Raw genomic sequence first — 27,227 nt, 5'->3', positions numbered from 1 at the left:
ATTCCATGCCTCAAAACAACAGCAGCAAAAAAAGACAGTTACAGTACAATTTTTGGCAAGATTGTTGTGGTATTGGTTCAACTGTCCTAAATCTCTTAGTTGAAGAAAGGTTCAAAATTTTGTAGATCGTGAATCAAAACTACTTAAATGACTCCCATCCTTCCCCCATGTTCAGAACATCTCAACTAGGCTCCTGGCCTGGTTTTTATTTTAGTAGTTCTTTAAAAGGTCAGTGATACTCCCATATGGCTATGCATTTATGTTCCTATGTTGAAAGGCAAAGGTGGTATGAACCAACATGGCTGGCTCTGTGGTTTCAAGGTTAAGTAGAATCAGAGCTGGCCTAGATTCCTCCAGTAATTCACAGGTAATTGTCAATGTATGAATTGTGAAGTTCTAAAGTGCTTTCTAAAGTATTTTAATGTACTAATGAGATGAGATGGTTTTGGTAATAATTACTGTTTTCTGGCTCTAGGAACAATATGCCTCTGCTTTTGTTAAATGAACCAGAATTAGCAGTTCACATAAAAATGAAATATTTGTTTCTTGAGAATTTTAAGTTACAAGGTTAACTTTTTGGTCAATAAATATGTGTAAAGTAATAGTATACCAGAGAAGCAGTGTTATAGAGTAATCCTGAGTCTTAAAAGTAGTGCTCTAAAATGGAACTTAGCCTGGGAGTTATGGCCAACGAAGAGATTGCCGTAGTTTCTTAGCTCAACTTGACATCGTCTATGCTGCTGTAGAAACACCTCTTTCAATGTGTATATGTGTGATGCTGACTTTGAAGGCCTGCTATGTATCTGTTTATATATAATACATCTTTTCATATGTACAGGCACCTATTTGATGCCACATTATTCTGTAGTGTTCTAACACACTCTGTGATGTTCTTTAGAATGATTAGATTTAAAATATTAATATGCTTCAAAATGTTGAACATTTGTTACATAGTTATTAAGTTGTATACTTTTTTTGAAGAAAGTAAGGTGATTTGCAGTCATGTTGGTAAAACAGAGTTAAATCCAGTAAATAGTCTAATTTCTGAGGCAGTATGTAATTTTCATAATTGTTCATTCATTAGTGTAGATGTAACCAATCATCTTATTAAAATAAGAAACACAGAGCCAATGTAAAAGAGAAAGCCGAGAGGTCAGAGCTCAGAGCTAAAATCTTACCTCCTGCAGTGCTCCTAGCTTCCCCGAGAGAGCAGGAATTCTGCTAAAGGCTCCTCTCGACTCTGTTCCACGCCAGCACTGCTCTGGGGGTTGAAGACATGCTTGCTCACATGTATTGCATCCTGAGCGTCCAGGAGCTGGGCTGACCCTGGGAGGACCATGAACAGCTTTGACCCACAGACTGGAAAGGCGGCAGGTGGCAGACAAGTGAACAGGCAGTGCGGGGTATGAGTGAGAACCAAGAATGAGGCAGGCGTGGAGAAGGCAGAGATGACTCCAGTGTGAGATGTGTGGACAGAGGCTCTTGGTGGGCACACTTTGAAGCCAACGCTGGCTGACCAGCTGCCCTTGCCTCTCACACATTAGGGGTAGATATGATCAAGATATATTGTATACATGTATGAAATTATGAAAAATAAAATGTTCTAAAATATTTCTTTACTAAGGAACCTTAAGATGCTATAGAAAAATTATATATTTACTGTAAAATATTTTAATTTTATGGAAGTTTCTGAAATTATATTTTAAATATCTTCATCATAGAGTAATTTACAAGAATAAGCTAATTGCTGCCAGTTTTCAGGCTTATTCTGTTTGCACATATGATAGGAGTGTGGTTTGTGTTTTAAGTTGACTTGAACCAAGTGTCCTATGAAAAGTTTGCTTCTTGGCCTGAGGATGCAGCTTGGTGATAGAGGGGATTTGTTTAGCATACACAAGGCCTGGTTTGATCTCAGAACTGGAAAAATAAATTGATTTTGATTCAAACTTATAAGTAATAAATCATCCAGCTCATTTTTAAATTCTTTTTGGTGCTGAGGAAGCAGAGACAGGCGGATCTCTGAGTTTGAGGCCAGCCTGGGCTACACAGAGAAACCATGCCTCAAAAAACAAAGCTGAAAAACAAACAAACAAAACCAAAAAAGAGAAGAAATCAGAAGCTCTCATACTTGGATGATGTAATAAGATGTATTACATTGCTGTCTTTTTTATTCTTAGCTACCCACAACTATGTGAGATTTTTCTTTCGTATTTTACAGCTTATTGTCTTTGATATCGACAGTTTGTAAGTGGACCAAACCATATACTTAGACTATAGTTTTTAATGCCCAACATACTATTTGGCAGGTGGTCCTCCTGTCTCAGCCTCTTACAATGTTGGGATTGCAGGTGTAAGCCCCAAGCCTGGTAATATACTTGGATCTATCATTTAATATAGGGTTCTCAAAAACAAGCAAATACACAAATCTGTGCCCGCATCCCCCCAACCCCCTCTCCCCCCAGCATGTAAAAGCAAAGAGCCTCTATTTCAAGCTCCTGAGCTTGGTCCATCTGTCTGTCTGACACAGCGGTAAGAACAGAGAGCCTTGAGCTCAGGTGGGGCAGAGTTTTTATCATAGCAGAAGCTGGGGGGAGGGGATTTCTGGGGTCCAGGACCCTGATTGGCTGACAGTTGTCTAGGGGTATCTGTAAAACAAAAAATAGGCATGTGCTAGATTCAAGGACATCTGGCCACCTTATCTAATGGTTGGAGTGTTTGGGATGTCAGGTACTTCCTCACCCCTGGGTGGATCCCTGGGTGGTATCAGCTTAAGGCTTTTCTTGGATCTAGGTGTTGCCTGAGCTGCAACTTTCTTATGGGGTTATTCTTACCCAAGGCTGCCTGAAGATGAAATAGAGTAGTAGGTATGGAATACTATGTAAACTTTAAAGATGGATAGGTGGGTGGGTAGGTAGAGTAGATAGACAGACAGACAGATAGATCTTGTATAGTTTTGTTATACCTGTGTCTTCACTGGGTTTGATTTTTCTAAAAGTATTTCTCTGGGCTACATATTAAAAGTAATGATCCATATAGTAACATCTTTGATATTTCCAGGTCATACTTATATTCTTGCCTGTAAAAGGGAATGGACTTACATGCTAACAGAGTGATGAATGCTCTCCAATTAAAGGCTCCCCAGAGGGACACCTAACCAAACCTGGAGCTGTCAGGTCATTCTGTAGGGAGTGACATTGACCTCACTCTTAGACCAGAACACTGAGGAAAGGGATGAGTAGATGATAACAGGTAGACTCTACTGTCCTTGAATGAGGTGATGAACATCTCTGTTTGTTAACAGTTTCGTGAAAATGACCTGCTAGGTTATTAGAGTAACAGGGCTGGTAATTTAATTTACTGGCTGTTAGTATGTCTGTCTAACATGGGTATATTTACTTCTTGGAGCCAAAGCAAAAATTCCTTTTTTCTTAAATATTGGTACAAACTATTAAGAGAATTAGAAAATCGGTTTTGCTGTTTTGTTTGTTTGTTTGTTTGTTTGTTTGTTTTGTCTTTTGTCTGTAACACACTTTACTTTGGTTTTGGGTATTTGGAATGGGTCCACAAACTATGGTAGGGTAGACATCTCATTCTTTGCTAAGTTTAGGAAGGGGAAATAAGGAGCAATGATTGAGAGTTCTGTAGTAGAGAACCTCAGTAGCAGCTGGCATGACAGAGACTCTGAGCTGGCAGCTTCAGGTGGGTGAGTGTGCTGAGGGAATGGGTGATAAGGGAAGTGGGTGACCAACTGCTCGGCCAGTGTGGCAATGGTTCTGAACATCTCTAAGAAGAAAGCAGTAGCTTTGATCCAGAGGTAGGAGCCCAATGGATAGTCTCTCACTAACTGTTCTTTACTGAGACCTTGGTATTCTCCTGTTGTATAATTATATATCAGGACTGGGTAAAACAAAACAAAACTTAATGAATCTCATTAAGTCTAATAACCTCATAATGAATAGTTAATTATCTGTTTTAGGTCATCCAGAATATCTAAGGGCAAGTTTGCAGACAGGGTTAGATCAGTCTTTGTAAGACCTACCCTCAGATAGTGAGCTAATGGAAAAGCAAGTAGTTACAGTGTTTGCCTCAAGACATAAAAATACCATCAGAAATGTGTGGTGACATCAGCTTTCAGCACATCTCTAAACATACCAGGATTCTCCTGTGATAACTGAAGAATTGCAGAAGAGGATTAATTAACACTTTTGTGTGTCTTAATAGGTGCTGAGGATTGAACCCAGGGCCTTGGGCATGTTAGGCAAGCTCTTTGCCATGGAGCCATACTCCCAGCCTATAAATGTAGTTGGTGTTGGAAATACGTACTTACTGATTTTTTTTAAAGGTTACTTTCACCCACCCATCCCCCCACACACCCAATTTTACTACCAGATCATGTTTTGCTAACTCTACAACTTTTTCTAGGATTATAACTTTCAAGATTGCAAAATATTCTTATGTATAATAGACCTCTGCTATCTAAAATAGAGAGAAACAAATGTGTTTGGGAGAGCTTATTTTGTGATACAAAAGAGATGGGTGAGCTGAAAACCTGAGTGCCCCCTAATGGTGGTCTTAACATTTCCCTGATCTAATTTCCCCTTATTATTTGGGACACTGTTACACTATCTTGCAATGTTTTAGACTCATAGTAACAACACCTACTTAATACAGTTAATCCCCAGCAGAATGTAATGCCTTCCCTGCTTATAGAGATAAGATGATTATAGTATTCTAATATGTAAATGCTTAAGTCTAACTGCTATAGGAACCTACTGAGGTAGTTGATTACAAGAACTGCTAGTGTGTCCTGAGACAGCTGTGTGGTATTGATGACCCAAGTACAGTTGAGTACTGCTGGACTGGTTCTGCTTTTCCAAAATGTTCAACTTTTTCTTTTAATTTAACTCATTTCATTAACAGAAGGACTGTAACCCATATACAATAGACTTTGCTACATTGTCCTACTGTGTGAACCCTGTTCTCATTGAAGTTTGCTTACTCTCCTGGGGAGGGGGGATGCCTCTGCCAGCCCAATGAATGCCAGGGCCAAAATGTTTGTTTTCCTTACTTTAGCATAACCAAGGACATAATGAAACAGCCGTAAGACTTTGCCTCCTGAGCATACCCAGTGAAAATGATGAGAATTACTCAGTGTGTTTATCATTGCTTCTCTGTCCCAGCTTTGAGCCCTGAGCTATTCTGGAATAAAAGCTTCAGAGAAGCCCAATCAAGGGCTCTTGAACAGAAAGTATGGCCTAGAGTCCCCTGGTTCTCTTGAATCCCAAATTCTACATCAGTTCCTCAGCACCAGTTACTGGAGGGTTTCAATAAAAGACCTGAGATGTTAAAAATTGGTTAAGAGGCAACTAGAAATACTAAAATAGATTTAATAGACACAAAACAAGTTTCTTGTGTATACAGATGGAGCTTGGTCAAGACACCATCCATCTGTTATTTCTGTTGATAAGGAAATAGTCTCACTACCACTTTAAGGTTAGGTGATTCAAAGACAGTGAAAAGGGGAGATATGAGACATGTACAGTCAGATGGCCCACAAGTTTTTTCCCAAAATGCTTAACTTTTGATTAAAAAATAATTCTCTTTTATGTATGTGACATATGCACTCTTGGGGAAGAATGCCATTTGCTGTAAATCTGTACAAAAAGGGTTTTCCAGTCATTTGTAAAACTATGACTGGAAGTCTCCCTGGACGTCCGTACAAGTGTCTGAGGTGCCCTTGGGGGTGGAAATCCTCCTTCCCCACCTTTAGAACCATTGCCCTTTAGGAACATAGCCCTCTTGTGTTCTGTGCCAGACAGTTCTTAGCAATTAGGACAAGTACTTTGAAATTAAAAGCATTTTCTTTGTAATTTTGAGTTTGTTTTGCCATATTTACATTTTTTCCACATATCCTTTGGGGCCATCCAAGAATATGAATTTATATAAGTACTTTTATTTTGGAATACAATTTTACTTTAAGTAAAGAACTCTGCTAGTGGCTAGTGGCCAGAATAAAAACTGGCAAATATACGAAAAATATACAAAAATTAAGTTTTTATCTTCCTAAAAGATAATTAGATACCTAAGCAAAAAATACTAATACTATGTAGTGTGTTGGTTAAAAAACAACACACTACAACATGTATGAGCACAGCAGTACACAGAAAGGATGGAGGATGGAATTGTATTCACAAGTCTCTTCTGATGTTTAATTGGATATCATATGAAGACTAAATGTAGGAAATTAAAAAACAAAATCAAACCCCAAACGGGTACAGCTAATAAGGAAATCAAGCAGATAAAATGGAATCGTAAGAAATGTTCAGGGGTTGGAGAGATGGGTGTTTAAGAATGCTTGCTGCTTTCCAGAGGACTTGAGTTTGATGCTCAGCACTCTTGTTGGGCAGTTCACAGCTACTTGTAATGTCAGCTCCAGGAGATCAGACACCCTCTTCTGGCTTCTGTGGGCACCTGTACACACACACACACACACACACACACACACACACACACACACACACACACACACTAAAAAAAAAAGAAATGCCACATTAAAACATTAGGATCAAATAACTATTCCTCAAATCTTTGCCCTCCACCACTTATGGTCATCTCCCTTCTTCTAAGAATCTTCCTGTTTCTAAAGCAAACACATACACACACACACACACACACACACACACACATACACACACACACACGAAAAAAAAAGAAATGCCACCTTAAAACATTAGGATCAAATAACTATTCCCCAAATCTTTGCCCTCCACCACTTATGGTCATCTCCCTTCTTCTAAGAATCTTCCTGTTTCTAAAGCAAACACATGCATATACACACACACACACACACACACCCTGCATGTGTGCACTTGTGAGTGGTGTGTGTATGGTGGTATGCATATGAATGAATATATGAGAATGAATGTGAGTCTCCAGAAAGGCTGCTCAGTGCTGGTAGAGGATTAATGGTTCTAAGGTCAGAGGGGAGGTGCAAGAGTGGTCCCTGCTACAAAGTCAGGTAGGTTCCATTGGCTGGCTGGTGGTTTGTTATCTACTTCCAGAGCTGTATTAAAGATGACCTAACATATTCTTTTGTATTCAAAGGATTGTTAGAAGTAGTCAGCTTATTTTTAGTGGAAGTCTACTGGGACTCAGGATTTCTCTTCTTTACTCTTCCTGTTGTACAGTCCCACAGCCAGTTAGCACCTCTCTCTGTCCCCTCTTCAGCACTCTAGGTGGCAAGGGTGAAGGATTGGAATTTGTCACTCACTTCTGAACTTGCACTATCCAAGATGTTGAATGATAAAGCGGATGAGTTTGTCTGTAATACTTTCCTATGCTGTCTCAACATATTTGTTTTTTTTTTTCTTCCCCTGAATTCAGAGACATGAAAAATGCTGTAATTGGAAACAATAAACAGAAAGCCAACCTCATTGTTTTAGGAGCTGTTCCAAGGTATGTTTACTGTCTAACTTATTTTTCTTCCATTCACGCCAAGTTTCTAATGTACTTCTTCAATTATAGGATTCCCCTTGCTTATCATATTCTTTCTTGTTTTTTTAAAATAATTTCTTTTAAATAAATGTTTTTTTTTATATATATATTTTTTTAATTAATTTATTTATTTATTAGATATACAGTGTTCTGTCTGCGTATACACCTGCAGGCCAGAAGAGGGCACTAGATCTCATTACAGATGGTTGTGAGCCATTATGTGGTTGCTGGGAATTGAACTCAGGACCTTGGGAAGAGCAGCCAGTGCTCTTAACCTCTGAGCCATCTCTCCAGCTCCTAAATAAATGTTTTTAAAATACAGAACTATCTATGGAAGCATATACACATAAATGCAAGTGTGTGTGTGTGTGTGTGTGTGTGTGTGTGTGTGTGTGTGTGTTTAGGGAGCTTCAGTGTTCATAGAATAAGTGGTGGCGGTTGAGGATTTGGGGAGTAGTTCTTTGGCAAGCTGGCCTCAAGCTGCAATGGGATAATTAGGAAGAGAAGAAAGCTTTCCATTCACAAAGACTCTGAACATTTTCGTTAAGAAAATTAGTAAGAGGCCCTCTTAGAAGTACTGCTCTGAATTCAGGGTCCATTTCTACTTTGCATTTAAGATTCAATAGAACTTGGCATTGAGAGTCTTCATATTCTGATGGGACAGACCTACCAGGAAGTGGCGGATAACATGGGGCATGGTGCTGTTTCTATAGAGGCTACTTGCTTACACATTTCAGGTTTATAGTTTGGTAAACTGAGATAGTTATTTTGTATAAAGTAAGACAATTTCTTAGATTTTTGTCTCTCGGTGTTTTGTTTTGTTTTTTATTGAATTAGGAGATGGTATAAACAATTATTTCTCAAAAAAAATCCAAATAAATTCAAACAACCATACATCTATTTATTTATTTATTTTTCATATTTTTATTTTTAATTACTTTTTAAAGATTATAATATAATTACACCATTTCCCCCTTCTCTTTTGTCTCTCCAAACCTTCCCTCTTGCTCTCTTTCTCCTTTTATTAATTGTTGGTGTGTGTGTGTGTGTGTGTGTGTGTGTGTGTGTGTGTGTGTGTGTGTGTATTCCTTAAGAGATAAATACAGCTTGTATTTGTATCAGTCTGTATAATGTTACTTGTATATATGTTTTCAGGGATGGCCATTTGATATTGGATAGCCAGTTGTCATGCTCTTCTTTAGAGTAAACTTTGTCCTGTTCTCAGTGTTCCTTACTTGCCTGTACTTCTTTATCTAGAGTTAAAGCCTTGATTTCCCCCATCCATGTTAGCATGTCTGTTGGTGTTACCCATGTTTAGTGAGTCATGTAGTGAGACTTTATGGTGTAGATCCAACATCCCTAGGAAACACAGTTTCACAGCAACCTCCCTGGTCCTCTGACTCTTACAATCATTCTGCCTACTCTTCCACAGGGTCCCCTAAGCCTTGGGTGTGGGAGTTGTGTTGTAAAAGTATCAGTCGGGAGTGTGCTCTACCATTCTGCCTTTTGATTGCTTGTTTCAATCATATTTTTTGTAATGTGGGATATATTTCCCACACTACTTTTATCACATTGCTTTGTTCCATTAATTACTTTTTGTTTTACAGTCTGTTTACCAAGTCCCCTTTGTTTTTTAGATTGTTGTATTTGCTTCAACAAGAAACCTCCAGCACAGAGCTGAAAACTGAATGTGCAGTGGTGTTAGGGAGCCTTGCAATGGGCACAGAAAACAATGTCAAGTCTCTACTAGACTGCCATATTATCCCTGCCTTGCTACAAGGTATGTAGGGAACCGGTTTCTCCGTGTTCTGTTTATACTATTTTAAATGCTGGTTGAAAGGTGTGTCTCATGTTGGGCAGTGGTAGTGCACACCTTTGATCCCAGCACTTGGGAGACAGAGGCAGGTGGATCCAAGTTCGAGGCCAGTCTGGTCTACAGAGTGAGTTCTAGGACAGTCAGGGCTACACAGAGAAACCCTGTCTAAAAAACAAAGCAAAACAAACAAACACAAATGTCTCACATGTAGTTTCTCTTAATAGGACTACTATCCCCTGACCTGAAGTTCATTGAAGCTTGCCTCCGATGCCTCCGGACAGTCTTCACCAGCCCTGTCACTCCAGAAGAGCTACTGTACACAGTGAGTTTGGGGTGTTGGGGGTCACGGTTTGATTTCTTTTTCTTTCTTTCTTTCTTTTTTTTTTTTTTTTTTTTTGTTTTGTTTTGTTTTGTTTTTTCAAGATAGGATTTCTCTGTGTAGTTTTGGTGCCTGTCCTGGAACTCACTCTGTAGACCAGGCTGGCCTCGAACTCTTAGAGATCTGCCTGGCTCTGCCTCCCGAGTGCTGGGATTAAAGGCATGTGTTGCATGTACCACCACCACTGAGCCCATAGTTTGATTTCTTTCTCAGTCTATTTCTGATTTGCCTAGTTTCTCCTAAATCACATAACTGTTAGATGTGGAAGTCTCAACAAGTATTTGACTTTCTGCTTATTTGTAGTGTTAAATATTCTTGGCTTTGTAAATAAGCAAATGACAGTTACACATTTTGAGAACTCTTTCATGCTGCTTTTAACGGGTCATTTCTGTGTTGATTATATATAAATTAAGGGAGGATGTTTCTCTAAATTATGAAACAGTTAGCTTTTATGCCTTGGAGATTTTCTATCATAGAGACAGTAGAGAATTCAGTAGTGTTAGATGTCAGGGCAAGCGGTAGGGTGGGGGGTGGGCAGCCGCAGAGCTGTTCAGTTTACTTAGCTGGCTGGATAGTGTAGAGGTCGGCTGTCACAACTACTTAGGCACTAAATAGACAGTCCAGTACCGAGGAAAGCTGGGGTTTCTACTTTGGAATCCTGTTTATTGGACAGGTAACAGAGGCAGTTATGTACATATTCTTTATCATCTGTGAACTACAGGTACAGAAATTCAGTTGCCAGAGAGGAACACACATGAGGAAATGGGTTGGGGTTGTTGGACAAGATTGGTGAATCAGAGAGCAGTAGAGGGAAGGACAGAGAAAGAAGTGGATTAGAAGTGAGGGGAGTCTTGGAGCCTGCCTCCTGGCTAGCCCTCTTCCTCTGCTCATTCTCAGCGCTTTTCCGGCTAGTTTGAGGTTTTAAGTTCTTTACTTTGTTTTTAACTACTTGTGACAACACAGTGGATCATACTAACCTGCAAGATTCTACTTTTAGGGAATTGTAGCCTTCTGTTTCCCTATTTCACCCTCATAGATCTTGGGCATTTTTTTCTTCCTCACTTCCTGGTTTTATCTGTAGAGCATAGCATTTCTTTGGGAAATGAGTTAGGTTGCAGACTCTTCAGTCCTCCCCCAGGCTTACAGAGTTACGACCAGTCTCTGGGAGTATCCTTTGGAAATTTGTGTGCACATTTGTACATGAGCATGGCTCTGAAATGTGGTCCACTTTTACTAGGAAGCTTGAGCCAAGTTTCCTTTTTCTGTCTGGTTCAATGCAAAAACACCCTTTCAGTTTGTGTCCCTTTTGCATTACAAATAAAAGGAGAGCTTGGAAAGCCTTCAAGCAGGGTTCTCTTTTCCTTTGACACCATGCAAATGTCAGCAGTAAGTAAGCTACGGGCTTTAGACTATTTTTATGTGTATATATGTTTGTATGTGGTGTACATGTATGTGTGCTTGCAAGGTGTGTGTGTGTGTGTGTGTGTGTGTGTGTGTGTGTGTGTGTGTGTGTATGTATTGGTATCCTTGCATATGTGAGGTGAGAAATTGACATTGAGTGTCTTCCTCAGTTGCTCTCCAACCAAAGCCCATAGATTAATCTAGCCCAGCTAGCTGTCCTGTTGTGGAGATCACCCTGTGTGGTAATATTTTATAAATAAAACTTATCTGGGGATCACAGGACAGAGCCAGCCATTAGATTAGACATAGAGGTCAGACAGTGGAAACACGCCTTTAACTCTATCACTGGGAGACAGAGATTCTTTTGGATCTCTGTGAGTTCAAGGCTACACTGGGAACAGAGCCAGGCATGGTGGCACACACCCTTAATCTCAGCACTTGAGATCTCATGTCTTTGCTTGGGCGGGACACACACCTTTAATCCCAGGAAGTGATAGCAGGAAGCAGTAAGGTATATAAAGCATGAGGACTAGGAACTAGAGGCTTTTGAGCAGTTCAGCTGAGATCCCTTCACGTGAGGACTCAGAGGCTCTCAGTTTAAGGAAACAAAATCAGCTGAGGAGTTGGCAAGCTAAGATTGACTGTGGCTTGTTCCTTTGTTCTTTCAGAATTTATCCCAATATCTGGCTCCAGGTTTTTAATTTAGTAAAACCTTTTAAAATTCATGTTACAACCCTGTCTGCTTCCTGAGGCTGGGATTACTGTTGGGCTGCCACGCCTACCTGGCTTTTCTGTGGGCCCTGGGGATCTGAACTCTGATCCTTTGCATGGCAGCTTGCCAGCAGACACTTCACCCACAGAGCCATCTCTCCAGCCCACTAGTGGGCTTTATGTGAGAGGTTACTAATCATGCAAAGTGTGAAAATAGCTAACTCACCATCATAATTGCTACTGGTGCTTACCATAACATCCCAAAACCCAAAATGTCAGATTTATTTTGTATAGCACTTCTGTATTACTAAGTGTTACTTAGTAATTGTTTGTGTTACTAAGTCACCCCATCACATTTTGGTTTCAGAACTGATTTCTTCCTGCTCTTAGCAATGGTGCTGTTTTATAGTGAGAACATTGGCTACTTATGTGAGAGAAATTAAGTTTCTTCTCTTGTATTTTATTTTCAATGATGAATATGAAAATATCTTTCCTTATCCTATGCTTGAACAGTTCTGATGGTCATGATGCTTTTATTTTGCTGTTCCTTAAAGAGACTTGCTTTGATATCATTAAGATAGGAAGCTTTGCTATGTACTTTCTTGGAGAAAGACTTTGTCACATACGCTTAACGCCTAAGTTCCTTGTTGCTGTCTGCTCCTTTCCTTCCATCCAGGATGCCACAGTGATACCACACCTCATGGCACTGCTGAGCAGGTCCCGCTACACCCAGGAGTACATCTGCCAGATCTTCTCACACTGCTGCAAAGTAAGAACCAGAGTCAATGTTCTCACTGTAAACTTGTGTGTCTTCTCGGAACAAAGAACGATGGTTGAAGGCTGACACACACTTGGTTTGCTTTCTGGCTGTGATTGTGATGCTTGGGGCTGAGTGTGCTGTTTGACATCTCGGCATTATGTAGGTTTTGCTGGCTTCAGCACACTGAATGTCTGTTTCCTTCTTGAGAGCTTCCTTTTCACTTAAAAGACGTGCTTGAAAGCTTCTGTTGATCATAACCAAGTTGCCTGGCGGTGAGGCGGCATGTTCTTATGCAGGGTGAAAGGTCTGAGGGCAGTGTGGGAAGAGTGCAGAGCCAGCAGCACCTCAGACTGCCCTCAGAGTCCACCATGTACTCAGTGTCTGAAAAATCCAATTTCCCTGCTTTTAAAAGGCTCCAACCTACACTGAAGAGTATTGTTCATTTTACTTCATATATTGAATAGTCTCTTAGGTAACCATGGGTGATTATTTATTTGTCATCTTAGATAATTTCTAAATATTTTCTTACTTCTAACCAGTTTGTTGCTGTGTTCTGGTGATGCAGCCAGTGTAACCCAGATGCCAGGTGAGGAGCTTCTGGCCTCAGGAAGGAAGGAGGAACTAAATATACCTCCCAGCTGGAGGATCACTCTCTGTGCTGTTCAGCATATCTTCCCAAATAAAATGAGTTAACCTGGCTTCAGGAATGACATCTGCTTTGTAATCTAATTATTTTAAACCCCATCCAATCCCTAACTGATTCTCACAGTCTAAAATATAAGATTTTTTTTTTTTTGTTGGTCAAAAATCCTTGAGATTTCTCTTGATTGTTTTAACAGTGTGTAGGCCAACTCATAGAAAATGAAACTTCATTGAAATTCATTTGCTAACAATGGGTTCAAACCCACAAGATGTAAGTATTTATAACAATAGAATGATGTTTTAGCTCTATGCCTGTAAGTAGTTTTTGGGGTTATGCACCAGAAGTTTCTTAGCACCTGAAATTGCACAGTACTATCTCAGCTGCCATCCCAGAGGAAGGAGCCATTACATCACTACTCCCTTACTGGGGAGATTTATGCCAGCCACCCTCCAACCACTACTGACATACAATCCTATCAGAGAAAAAGCACTTTCATTAATCCTTTTTTTTTTTTTTTTTTTGCCTGATAGTTTAGTATTCTTATTAAATGAACACATTTAAGTATTCTGAGTTCTAACTAAACCTCAGGGAACTTTATGAGCCCATGACAACAGTAATGACTCAAAATGCAACATCTTTATAAATACACAGTTGCCTGATGCATCTTTGAAAACAACTGTCTATATGGTCTTTATATTGTCCTTAATCACAAAAACCTTTTGTTTCCATGTTCCTTTTTTGCATATAGGCCCAAATAAATAAAATCTGTAGTAGAATTTTAAGACTCATTCATGGGGCCCACTTAGCAAAAATTAAGTGGAATAGAACTTTACCAATAGATTAGTATCAGCATTAAGTCACTTCACATGCTTTGAGGAACAAGACAGAAAAAGAATACTAATGCAAAAACAAAACAAAACAAAACAAAAAAACCATACTAACGCACTGTGTGATAAACTAATCATAATTACATCCTGGAATGTTTCTGAGTTATGAAGGTACAAAAAAGGACTAATGATAATAGTTGCTAGAGTTCTAATTTCTGAATTGTTGCTGCTTTGTAAGCAATAGCTCAGATTTCTGAGATTTCTTTGGTGTTTAAGACTGAAAGGGCTTATGTAATCAGTGCCTGGTGGGTGTCGCCTCACTCCCTACCCACTAGATTCTTGCAGAGATGAAAGAGACACTTGACAAAAATCCAAAGTGAGCCCTCTTCTCCAGTTGGCTTTCCTTGTAGTGCTTTCCACAACCCTGGGCAGAGGCTTAGCGAGAAGGAAGACCTTGTTTGGTAACAGCTATTTGTTGCCATCTCCTGAGATAAAAAATAAGGCATCTCAACCAGCAGGAATTCTGTACAGAGGACTACAGTGTGCTGGATCTGTTCCCTGGCATTTGTAAATGCAGCTTTTGTTAGTACGACTGTCGAGATGGTGTGGACCTTAGAGAGAAATCAAGAGACTAAAAATCTAATAATTATAGAGCATTCATCTGCTAGAAGTGGGATAGGACAAATGAGAAAATGTATATGTACTGATATGATGTCTAAGATGCACTGAGAAGAAAATGTAAAGGGTTATATACAGTTTTTTTTTTTTTTTTATTCTGTTCTGGGTTTTGTTGTTTGTTTGTTTGTTTGTTTGTTTGTTTTGAGGTGGGGTCTTACTGTGTAGCCTTGGCTGTCTTAGAACACTATGAAGACCAGGCTGGCCTCAAACTCAAAGATCTACCAGCCCCTGATTCTGCCTCTGATTCTGGAACTAAAGGTGTGGGTAGCAGTACCACACCTGACAACTGTTGTGTTTCAAGACAGTCTTGTTTTGTAGGCTAGGCAGGTTTTGAGTAGTGATCCTTCTGCTCAACCTCTAGACTACTGGAATATAGTTGTGGGCCACATGCCCTGCTTTTTATATGTATGAAATATCTTAAAGAATAGAAACCAATACGTTATAATTAGATCTCCTCACATCACAGAAAGGCTGTAGAGGAGGAGCAGAGAGGTGCAAGTGTTTGAGGCAGTCCTCTTCCTGTGTAGCCATTCAGAAAAGCTCTGCCACTGTTTAGACAGCATTTTCTTAGTGTTGAGTTTTTTGAGTTCTTTGTATGTTCTAGACACTAATCCTCTGTCAGATGACTAAGCTGTTAAAGATCTCCCATTATGTGGCTGCCTCCTCACATAGTTTGGTTTCCTTTGCTATACAGAAGCTTTTTAGTTTCATGAGATTTAAAATGAGACAGATTTATAGGAGACCTGTTTTTTTCTTGGCTCCCCCATAATAATCTCCACCATCATGTTTATAATGAACAAGCTATTTCAAATGAGACGTTGAGCACTCGGCGAATAGTGCCCATAATTTTATCTGCAGGTGGGTAAATGAGCTGGGAGGAAGGGAAGTGTGCTTAAAACCTGAATTAAAGCCTTGAGAATGTTGTCAAGCAATTTTAAAGGATGTTTTGTGCCGTTCTGGATGGATAGCTGATAATAAGTACATTGTGCCCTTGTAGTCTGGGAATTTATTATTGTCACCTAAGGTTCTATATAAGTATACATCTCCTGTCCTTCCTCATCCTCCTAGATCTGTGATTGTCATCCTGGGAGTCATGACCTCCCCAAGGGGAGGGTCACATATCACATATTTACATTTTGATTTATAACAGTAGCAATATTATAGTTATGAAGTAGCAGTGAATTACTTTTTTGCTTGGGGGTCACCACAACTTGAGAAACTGCATGAAAAGGTGGTAGCTTGAGAACCACTGTGCTATAGTCTTTTCCCTTTATTCTTGGGAGGTAAGTAGGGAGATGTAGACATGTCATGAGGAAGTTATGGCAGCACGTTATATACTAAGGTCTGTCTGCCTTGCTGTGGGGTTTGAGTTTGTTCAAGTACAGGGCAACTGAAATCTATGCTGTAGAATGTAGTTTATTTTCAGTAAGTGTGGTTTAATTAGAGTCGTGATTTTTGTTAATGAGTTACTGTATTCTCTTTTCTTGCAGGGACCAGATCATCAAACAATTTTGTTTAACCATGGGGCAGTACAGAACATTGCTCACCTACTAACCTCACCCTCTTACAAAGTAAGATGAAAAACGTTATGTCAGATTTTATCTTCATTTTCATTAATAGAAATATGCTTACATATTTTATTGCTTCTTCTGTAACTGTGATCAGGAGTAGATTTCTAGCCATCCATACAGGATGTTATGTTCCATCAGTAAAGTGGTACAGGACATATGTTACTACAGTATGTTCTTCTATGGGAAAAACATGTCCTTCCTTCTCCTTTTTTTTCAGGACGTTTTATGCTATGAGTTGTGGATTTTCATTTGTGAAATAGTATTTCAGGTCTCTCTGGTCAGTGCTGAACCTGGTGCTTGAGCTGATGCCTTCAAGTGTGCAGGAGCAGCGGCTGACTGGATGGGGAGACTTTGGGTTTTGTATTTAGCCTTTTCTCCAGCTACACAGACTCAAACCTGCAGTGTATACCTACATACCAATCAACATTTAGATGTACTCTGTTTTGTTTTGAGTTAAGATGTCAAAAGTTTTCAGGCTTAATAATTTTCCTTACTGTCTTTTTTTTTTTTTTTTTCTTTCTTTTTTTTTTCTTTTTTTTTGAGACGGTTTCTCTGTGCAGCTTTGGCGCCTTTCCTGGAACTCACTCTGTAGCCCAGGCTGGCCTTGAACTCAGATCCGCCTGCCTCTGCCTCCCTCATGCTGGGATTAAAGGTGTGTGCTACCACCGCCGGCTCCTTGCCGTCTTTTATATAGTGATAAGCAGTATTATAATCCACCATTAAACATCAAGCCATTCATGGTTGCCTAGCTGTCAGGCTGTAGAAACAGTGGAACATTGTCTTGTGTCTTGCTAAAACTAGCTAAGCCAGAACAGAGAAGCACTAACTTTTGCCCTCTGTCTGCTTAGTGGTGACACTGGCCTGCCCTGTTGTCCTTCATTTCCTTTCTGGTAAGGCTCCACCTCAGACATCCACCATGTGGTTATTGGTCATGGTGAAAGCTTACAGGATAGGAATGCATATGACGCCAGCTGAAAACTAGCCAAAAGCAGGGCAAGGAGCTATGCCCTGAAGCCATTTCCTCTGCCTCGTGCCAGGCAGAGACTGTCAGGACCTGCACATCAAGAAACAGTTATACCTCCCTCCAACTGCCCATAGGACTCTCTACCCTGGCTCCCTCCCAACTCATGTCCTCTATTATTATTATCATCATCATCGTCATCAACATTATCATCATCATCAGCTCCCTGAGCCCAGTCAGTTCCGGCCTTGTGCAGATGGGGGTGGGGCCATGCACTGGGGTAAAGGCCACCAGTGGCCACATCCATAAAGAAAAGTGAGTTTCCCTTCAGTCAGTTGCCAAGAAGATGTAATAGGGGGTAGATAATATCAAATATCTTAGATGCATGTATGAGAATTTCAAAGAATAAATAAAAATACTATTTTAAAAAAACAGTTGTTGAAGCTGGGCGGTGGTGGCACACACCTTTAATCCCAGCACTCGGGAGGCAGAGCCAGGTGGATCTCTGTGAGATCAAGGCCAGCCTGGTCTACAGAGCAAGTTCCAGGATAGCCAGGGCTACACAGAGAACACTGTCTCAAAAAACAAACAACAACAAAACAGTTGCAGAGGTGCTGGTGGCTCTCTTGTTAATGCCCACCGCCTGCCCCTTGTAGTACTCCAATAGACTTTTCTAAAAGAACAAAAAAAAGAAAAAGTTTTTTAGACCGTCATTCATTGTCCCTTCACTTCTGCCATCCTCGAGCTTCACTAATTCCCTGTTTTTTAATTTCTTATCTTTCCTACACTAGACTTATGGACCATAACAAATTTTAAAACTTAGAGTTTGTGAGTAAGGAAGTCTCTGAATAATATGCTGTCATTAGCATTTTGTAGACTCCACCTAAGGGCTCATGCCAGCACTGTAGAGCATTCCCAGGTGAGGGGGGTGGTCATCTTGTTCCTTGTCCTGCGGGAGCCTGCCAACTTCCTACGGTGGTTATGTATAGAGTCAGGCTCAGTGGTGAGGGCGTATGAGATCATCTGGTGGATACTCTGGTCAGCATCCCCACAGATGTAAACCTAGACTATAGCTTAATCCTCTAACTTTTATTCTAACATTGCTTCTTGTTTTAAGCCCCAATTCCATCTCACACACATTTATGAGAATGCTAAAACAAAACAAAACAAAACAAAAAGTACCCCAGAACGCTTTACTTCAGTACTGTACAGAAAAGACATGTCCCACCTGAAAGACACCTGTACTTACTGTTAAGCTCTCTCTTTATGCCTTATAAAACTTACATTTTCTATAATGTTTTTAGATTTGGTTAGGTAGTTTTCTGTTAGTTTAAAGTGCTATTTTCTCTCCTTTTCTTTTTCTATTAAAATCATTTGGCTTCTGCTGTAGTCTTTGGATATGCAGGTGTTATTGTTATTTCTATGGTTCCTTCTTTTAGTTTAGTTTTTTTCCCACAGTCATAATGAATGAACTCAAGCCCTTGAGTGCTCTGTCTGAGCTATGCCTCAGCCTAATCATAATTTAAGTAGAATTAAATAATTATTCAGAAGAGGAGTTTAGATTCTGAAACATTAAATCATACTTCAAAACTTAAAATAAATATACTTTTTGTCTCTTCTTTTGTTTTTACAGGTTCGAATGCAAGCATTGAAATGCTTCTCAGTTTTAGCTTTTGAAAACCCCCAGGTATCGATGACCCTGGTAAATGGTAGGCTGGAACTTTCAGTGGCACCTATGTGATTTAATTTTGAACTTCACAAATTTAAAGGACTTTCTTACTCTTTGTCTTTTGTTTTCTTTCCAGTTTTGGTTGATGGGGAGTTGTTACCACAGATATTCGTGAAGATGTTACAGAGGGATAAACCTATTGAGATGCAGCTCACGTCAGCAAAATGGTAAGAGTCAAAACAGCATGGGAGGAAAGCTGCTAACACCGTACAGTATGAGCATGGTGGCATAATCTGCTTGCTTCCCCTCGAAGTCTTGTTGGAATTTGGAAGCTTGAACTTGAACTGGGCTGTCTTACGTTTTCCTAAACTGGACATGTATTTTTAATACCTGGTATGAGAAACAAGGCTGTCCTCTAAAGCTGTTCTTAGAAAGTTATTAAATCCTCCATGTGTTCACCTTGTCTTTAGGGTGAAATATCAGAATTAAATGAGGTATGGCCAATACATTCTACACACTCAGCTAGGAAGACAGATAAAGAAGCACAGAGTGTTGGTGAATTACATTACTGTGTTGAACACGTGCTGTGCACAGTTCTGTGCCAAGTGTTTAATAGAAACTTAGAATTTTGTCTTGTAGGGTTCTTTGTTTGGTTTTGGTCTCAAGTTCAAACTGGGTATTTGCCTTTTGTTAACTTAATGACCTTATAGAAATAGTTTTGGTTTGGTTTGGTTTGGTTTTGGTTTTTTGAGACAGGGTTTCTCTGTGTAGCTTTGCGCCTTTCCTGGAACTCACTTGGTAGTCCAGACTGGCCTCGAACTTACAGAGATCCGCCTGGCTCTGCCTCCCGAGTGCTGGGATTAAAGGCGTACACCACCATTGCCCAGCTAGAAATAGTTTTTTAAAAATGAAAAGCATAATAAACCTGACAGTGGGACAATAGTACAAAAATTTAGAATTCAAATAAAATAGTTCTGCTGATTTGGTGTGTTTTAGTCTCTGTCCCATTTTACTGAGGGACTCAAACTCAGAAAAGTTCACTGAGTTTCTGGAGAACTGAATATTCAGCACCTGTTTAGGAGACACTAAGTCTTTTTTTAAAAAAATCATATTTCTTTCTTTCTTGTGTGCGCACTGAGCACATGTGGAGGTTAGAGGACAACTTGGGAGAGTTGCTTCTCTTCGCATGGCCATGTGGGTCCCCAGGATGGAACTCAGGGTGGCAGGCTTGCCGGCAAGTGTCTCTACTCGCTGCACCATCTCACCGGTCCATTTTGTTGGGTTTTTGAATTTTTCTTTTAGTGCATTTATTTTCATTCAAAGCTAGATATAATTATTGAGTAAATTGTCTCAATACTTGTAAGTAGACTTGCATCGCTGAACAGCCCACAGAGCCACTCTTGAGCCCTCCAAATCCTCATTTCTAATGGAGAGCTGCACTGTCCTCTGATATTTCTACTGCTAGTAGCCTTGGACTATTGCTACATAGGACCCTTGACCGTTTATCATTGCATTTTAACATCGCTTTCCTTTTGTTAGGGAAAATGTTAAGCATTAACAGTATAGGAGGAAAAAAGAAAAGAGAGAAGTGTAGAGAAAAACAAAAGAGCCCACTTTGTGCACCACACCGAGCTTCAAAAATGCATCCACTCATTCCACTTACTGGGGCATTTATCTTAAAGTTTTGTTTGTTTTTGTTTTATAGCTAGCCTACTCTTTATATATATATATATGTTGGTTTATTTTTACAGCTAACTGAATTTCAGATAAGGAATGTCAGAATCTTGTCACTTAAATGATAGTATATGGGTTTGGTTTTGTTTGTTTTATAAACTCTTAAAGGCAAATAGTATATTTTTAACACTTTAAACCTCAAGTACAATTTGTGTCATTTTTATTCCAGTTTAACTTATATGTGCAGAGCTGGAGCGATTCGGACAGATGACAGCTGTATTGTATTAAAGGTAAGCCAATTAATTATCTAAAAGCACTGAGTATGAATGTTGTTATTGTTTCTTTTTACACACTTGCATTATGGTATGAGTGCACTGCATAAAATGATGACATACATGATGCTTTTCTGTGATATGCCATGTAGTGTAAGGTTGGGTTTAGATGTATATGAATACCACAATAAAATAATTTTTTTAATTACAGCCTTTCTTTTATGATAAGGGAGTATAAAATGGTACTAATATGTAAAATCCCAATGAAGTAGTACTGTTTGCCAATTACAAAGATAAAGACATATCTCACCCTCACATCCAGAAATCAAAAGGCATAATAAGAGAGTAAGTAAATGACAGAAAGCAGCTATTATCTGTGTTCCATGTCAGCGCACCCTGATCTTAGACAAGCCTGGATGAGAGACCATTGCTAACAGTCCTGAGAGCTTCTAGCTTGGGATGCCTCACTCTCTTCAATTCCAGGATATGAAAATGGAGGCAATAATTCCCACTTAGCTATCTCACAGAAATATTGTGAGGCTAGCCATGTATTAAACACATTCCAATGTCTTACTTGCTTTTAAGTACAAAACAAATGCATTACCATTGTTGAAAAAAATGAATCCTGTAGTGTGGGGGTGGAAGGGAGGAGAAAGAATATTAAGTTTACTCATAAGACTGAGTCAGGTGAATTCCAAGCTTGAGGCCAGTTTGAACTACATAGTAAGACCCTGTCTAAACGAAACAGAACACCAAGAAATAATACCTAAGTCGATAAATTAGTGACTAGCTTACATTAGTATTTGGTGAAAGATTTAAGGACCCCCAGAGTAAACAGCTCTTTGTAGACTACTAAAGACTTTCATAGAAATGACTGGCTCATTTATTTCTTTAACCCTTACATTCTTTCTCATTGTACTATCTTCTGATGCTTCAGTTGGGAGCATTGAATTTGATAAGCCATGAACTTATAGTATTGATAAATGTTAGGAATTAGGAATGTTAGGAAAAGAATAAGACTTTCCCTCAGAAGCCTATAGTTGAGTTGTAAAGCCTGAACTAGCCTAATAAGAAATCAGTAGTAATCAACAACGTGCTGACTTTTGTGGTAAAAATAGAACAGGATGATGCAGCTGTCTTTGAGGCGTTTGTGCTCCTGTAAGTAACCTCAATACAATTCATTGGTTTACCAAGTTTGGGGGGAAAAACAAATAAGAATCTAGAAAGCAATAGAGCATACTTGACTGTGGTAGTCGAGACAACTTCCAATAGGTATTAACCCTTCAGTGTCTACCTTTACATCAGCCTTACAAATAATAGGCACACAGGGTAGTTTTGAGAGCCTAATATAGAGACATTACCAAGACCAGTGTCAAGGTGTTTGAAGCACCTCAGAAGTAAAATTGAATGAGTGGGCACCACACTCATTCTAGCATGGTATTAGGAAAATTAACAACAGTGATTGATACAACTCATTAACATTTTAGAACTGGTGGAATCTGAGAGAGGTAAGAGTTTTTTAAGCTATATTTTGCTTTTGTAACTGTAGATAGAATTAATTACTAAAAATGAATGAATGAATGAATGAATGAATGAATGAATGAATGAATGAGTGAATGAGTAAATAAAAGTGATCCCAACCATGTTACTAAGGAAAGGCTAATATTGGTGATTAAACTGCAAGTTCTCTTTTAGGGTGAGCATGTAGATAGGACAGACTGTTGATGTGGTTTGATTTGTCAGGAGTTCTCAAATCTGTTTTATAAAGTTCTCCAATAAAGTTTCAAAGCAAGTTAGAACTTTAGCATAATTAAGAGTTGAGCATGCTAGAAGAAACAATCTTCTGAATTTTGCTTGTTTTTGCATTTAAACTTTTTTTCTTCTAAAAACCAGTTGAAGAAATATACATATAAACATGACTTCCAGCCAATACCACTGGATTGATTTAGTTATCAAATGCTCTTCATCAAGCTTTTGCCTTTATGAAAAAGCAAATCATTGATGTCCCTGCTTTCAGACTTTGCCTTGTCTGGTTCGAATGTGCAGTAAGGAGAGATTACTAGAGGAGAGAGTTGAAGGAGCTGAGACCCTCGCCTATCTGATTGAGCCAGACGTTGAGCTACAGAGAATCGCTAGCATAACCGATCACCTCATTGCCATGCTTGCTGACTATTTCAAGTATCCCAGCTCAGTGAGTGCCATCACTGACATTAAAAGGGTATGTTCTTCTGGATTTTAAAGTGTTCTTAGTGCACACAGCTGTGAAACAGTGGATAATTCCATCTGAGAGCCCACTGTCTTTAAAAGGGGTCTTTTATCTTTATTAACATAGTAATTTTTGAGATTTTTAAGATCAAGTTTGTTTAATATTTATTATCAGGACATTTTTTACTAAACACAAAAGCAAGAAAAAAATTATTCTTGGCTCCCTTAACTAAATCTCCACAATAGTGGGGTCCCTACATTGAGTGTTGACAATATATCAGAATCTAATTCAATTCAGGGTCACAGAATCATCTCTGGTGCTCCTTTCCTTTCTTTTTCTTTCATTCTTTCTTCCCTCCTTCCTCCCTTCCTCCCCAGTCTCCCCTCCCTACACTCCCCTTCCTTCCTTCCTTCCTTCCTTCCTTCCTTCCTTCCTTCCTTCCTTCCTTCCTTCCTTCCTTCCTTCCTTCCTTCCTTCCTTCCTAGGTCAAGGGTGGTATTTGTCTTACTTTCACCGGGTTGATCTCAGTTTACTATCCACCAGTCTTCTCCCTTTTCCTGTTTTCCCCATTTTGGTTTCACACTGTGCTTTTGGCCTGAGGTTAAATGCTACAATACCACTTAACCTCAGTTTGGGACCGACTAAGGACCAAGCCATGTTTATTTTTTCTGAAAGTGACGTTCCTTGGAGTTTGGTATTCCTTTTACTTGTTTGCTATATTCATTTCTAAGAAAATCTATTAACATAACTTTATTTAAGGAGGTCATGGCAGATAGGTTAATGACTTTTACTTGTGGTCAGGACCAGTTCATGAATGTGGCGGTGGTCCCAAGAATGAGTGCTCTCTTCACCTTTCACATGCTCTGACATCTGAAGCCATCTAGCAGGCAGTGGCCTATTTGTCATTTAATGTTGAAAATAAATTACGGGTATGCTTTTTCTCTGTCTTAGGAAGGCCTGAAATAACTGTCAGGGGTACTTAACATTAGTTACATGCACTGTCCTCTGTTTAAAGTTCTGGGTCAGAAGCCAGATATGATGACGCATGTCTAAGTGACCTTCAGGAGGCTGGGAGGAGGGAGTCGACTGTGAATTTGATGCTAAATTGTGCTACATAATAAAAGATCCTACTCAAAACAGGCAACAAGATAACTAGCTATGTGTCTACTTGTCCTTGGTAGCGTTCTTTTCCTAGTGGAAGTGATGGGCACAGGGCTTATCTGTTTCCCTGGGACATTTGCTCACACTGATAGAATATCTCATCAATAAGAAATATGTGAGTGAATCCTGATCCTGGTCTCCAGAACAGCCCGAGCTTTCCTCCCTAGCAAGGCAAGGAGAAAAATGACCATGCCCTAGGAAACTGTCCTGGAAGCGTCTGTGTAAGCACACGTAACGTACTTAACTCATGTGTGGAAGATTATTCCTGCTCTTCAGAATTGTTTTTCCATTTCATTTCTTTCATCATAAAACTGGAATAATTTTTAAATGATCTCCAAATGATAAACATGAGTAAAAATTTGATTAGTAATCTTTAATTTTGGTATTGGATTATCCAAAAATGTCTTAACTACAAAAGTATAGATATTAGACCTATGGAGGGAAATTCTCATGTTAATAAGTGGATGTTATCAGTCTGTATTTGTGTTGTATGGTCCAAATTATGGCTGTAATGTGGTTAAGACTTGAAGGGTCCGATGCTCCTGGACTCAAAGCTAAGTGAGTGCTCACATTGCAGAACCCTTCCACAAGCTGTCCTGTCGGCGCTTTTTGAGCTGCTCTGACTAGTGTCTTTATAGCTACCTCAAGTAGATACTGCTTACCTTGTGTTGATGGAGCACTTGGTTATCCTAAATCCATAACCAGTAGCAGCTAACTTAGAAGGCTTAGTGACAAAGCTGACCCACTGTCTGGGCTGTAGCTGATTCAGTTAGTGCTTTAGAAGGTTTCAGAAGAGGGTTTTATAGTGTTCTCAACAATACCTGCAAACTAAGTAAGAGTTCACTTTCCCAAGATAATGCCTTTAGATCATTATGTTATGACTTTTAGTTTAAGAATGTTATTGATAAACCTTGTATAGTTACAGTTCATACTTAAGGATCTGGAAAACAGGTTTGTGGAAGAATTGCTAACAGTGCCATTTATGTATATTTAGCAGTAATTGTCTTATGCCAATAATTAATTTTAATAATTGTCTTTAAAAACACTGGACATAAATCTAGTAGCTTGTGATGGTGACCCTAGTATATTCTTCATTGAGGGTTTTCACAGAGGGTTCCCTATTTCTAAATGTTTTTTAAATGCGAAAATTAGGAAAACATAGGTATAATAGCATTCATTTTGTTTAACTTGCAGTTGGAGACTGCAAGTCTAGGCATGCCTTCTCTTTGTGCTTCTCTTTTAAGGAGCTGGTAGAAGCAGATGTCAGTGCCGCTGACACTACCATCTGGAAGGACTGGACTCTAACAGCACGCACAGTTCCTTTCATGTACCAATGCCAAAAGTTAAGGTTGTCACTTTTAGACAGAAGTAGACTGCATTTCAAGTCATACTGACATAGTCACAACAAGATCTCAACTATGAACAGAGCCCAAAAGTAACTAGAAAGTTCATGTAGTGACAGTACCAGTGTTGATAGTTGCTACTTTTCCTGAAACTCAGTTATTTTTGTTTTATTTTTATTATTTTATTATAATGTTATATTTTATTCAGATGAAACTTACAGACTAATTTGGAATTTATCCTCTCCCCACTTCCTGTAGCTTGATCATGACTTAAAACATGCCCATGAACTCCGCCAGGCTGCATTCAAGCTCTATGCCTCTCTTGGAGCAAATGATGAAGACATCCGGAAGAAGGTGAGTCTGGGAGAGGGGCGTCCCCCAGTCCTGACAGCCAGCAGGCAGGGAGTGACGTCAACCTGAAAGTCGTGGTGAAGAGCACTAACAGTGACTGTTTGAATATAATAAAGCAGAGTGACAAAAGGCATAATTGAAGAATGAATGGGACCTGGATTTGGGGGGTTGTTTGTTTTTAGAACATAGAGTGGCATGGCCATGCTGGAATGATAAAATAACTGGCCTGCTGTTTTGTGTCATTAATATGGATTATTATGTTGCACACTTTTGCATGTGTTCTGATAAAAATCATTTCTAGCACTGTGAAGCTTTAGACACCTTGAAAGATCTAACACTAGAATTGTAAATGTTATTTATGGATATACCTTCTAATGCCATTGAGAAGTTCAAATATCTATTGTATATTGTTCTTTAATAATGTGGCTTAGTTTTATGTTTTGATTTTTTAATTTTTATTTTATTTTATTTTTGCTACTGTGCAAGTTTAATGTGAATAAAATCTTTGTGGAATGATGATTTTATGTTTAGTGAGTGGTCATCTGAATTTTCCAGCTCTTCTAAAATGTGTCACTGGTACCTCGTCCCCGTGTTAGTCTAACACTGAACTCGTGTTCTTTATGGAAGTAGTTCTAGGTAAGATGTACAGTGTAGTGTTAAATCCTAACCTGGCTCCCTACACAAACTAAAAGGCTAGAATTTACCACTCAAAAACATACAGTCTAATAGATTCCACACAAGGGGATTACAGACATCAACCAACAAAACCACATGTCCTGTCACGAGTGGTCACAGTAGAAGAGCATCTAGACACTATTTATTGAACATGATCATTTACTGACTCTCTCCATCTGTATTGGTATTTTAAGGAGATTTGTGAGAGAAATTAAAAGTATTGAAACTTACCATGAGTTTTTAGAGAAGTATTTTAGGCTTATTAGAGCCATAATGGAACCAACCTTAAGTATGCTGGTTGAAATAATTGAACAAGAACCATCCTTGAAGAAACTGAAGTAGCAGCAATAAGGTTAAATGTGTGAGGTGCACATCCAGTATAAAAAGCACAACTAACAAGCTGATTTCTCCAGTGTCCTCAGTCTAGTTTCACTAGCAAGAGGTTTTTGGCCTCTTAACGTGTTTTAGTATCTGACTTATAAATGCCATTTTTATCACCTGTGACTTTCACTTGTGAACTGTTACTTCAAAGCAAACATTATAGATGCAATATTACATGTGTCTAGCCATGGTTTATGGATGTTGACACGGAAATATTTTGTTCACTTTAGACATGTGGTGTATCACAAGAGAAG

At 39.2% G+C, this 27,227-nt stretch overlaps 1 protein-coding gene across 5 annotated transcripts in view; it reads left to right on the top strand.

The window, feature by feature from the left end:
• The window catches only part of Armc8 (armadillo repeat containing 8), a 112,135-nt gene that overhangs the window by 36,782 nt on the left and 48,126 nt on the right, over window positions 1-27,227 (top strand). For 3 of the 5 annotated variants that reach the window (XM_006975140.4, XM_015994052.3, XM_006975141.4), the window contains 10 exons: window positions 7,384-7,455; window positions 9,132-9,274; window positions 9,535-9,632; window positions 12,478-12,570; window positions 16,200-16,280; window positions 18,875-18,950; window positions 19,047-19,137; window positions 20,814-20,874; window positions 22,874-23,074; window positions 25,825-25,920. In XM_006975140.4, the coding sequence (XP_006975202.2) occupies window positions 7,384-7,455; window positions 9,132-9,274; window positions 9,535-9,632; window positions 12,478-12,570; window positions 16,200-16,280; window positions 18,875-18,950; window positions 19,047-19,137; window positions 20,814-20,874; window positions 22,874-23,074; window positions 25,825-25,920 (1,012 nt within the window). Of the gene's footprint in view, window positions 1-7,383; window positions 7,456-9,131; window positions 9,275-9,534; window positions 9,633-12,477; window positions 12,571-16,199; window positions 16,281-18,874; window positions 18,951-19,046; window positions 19,138-20,813; window positions 20,875-22,873; window positions 23,075-25,824; window positions 26,437-27,227 lie in introns of those variants that run through there. The other 2 variants (XM_076576896.1, XM_076576894.1) reach the window with 2 other exon arrangements.

The sequence above is a fragment of the Peromyscus maniculatus genome, chromosome 7, assembly GCF_049852395.1.
Source record: "Peromyscus maniculatus bairdii isolate BWxNUB_F1_BW_parent chromosome 7, HU_Pman_BW_mat_3.1, whole genome shotgun sequence".
In the NCBI taxonomy this organism is placed as follows: Eukaryota; Metazoa; Chordata; class Mammalia; order Rodentia; family Cricetidae; genus Peromyscus; species Peromyscus maniculatus.
The sequence above is the reverse complement of the archived record's forward strand: the minus strand, read 5'-3'. Positions and strand labels throughout refer to the sequence as shown.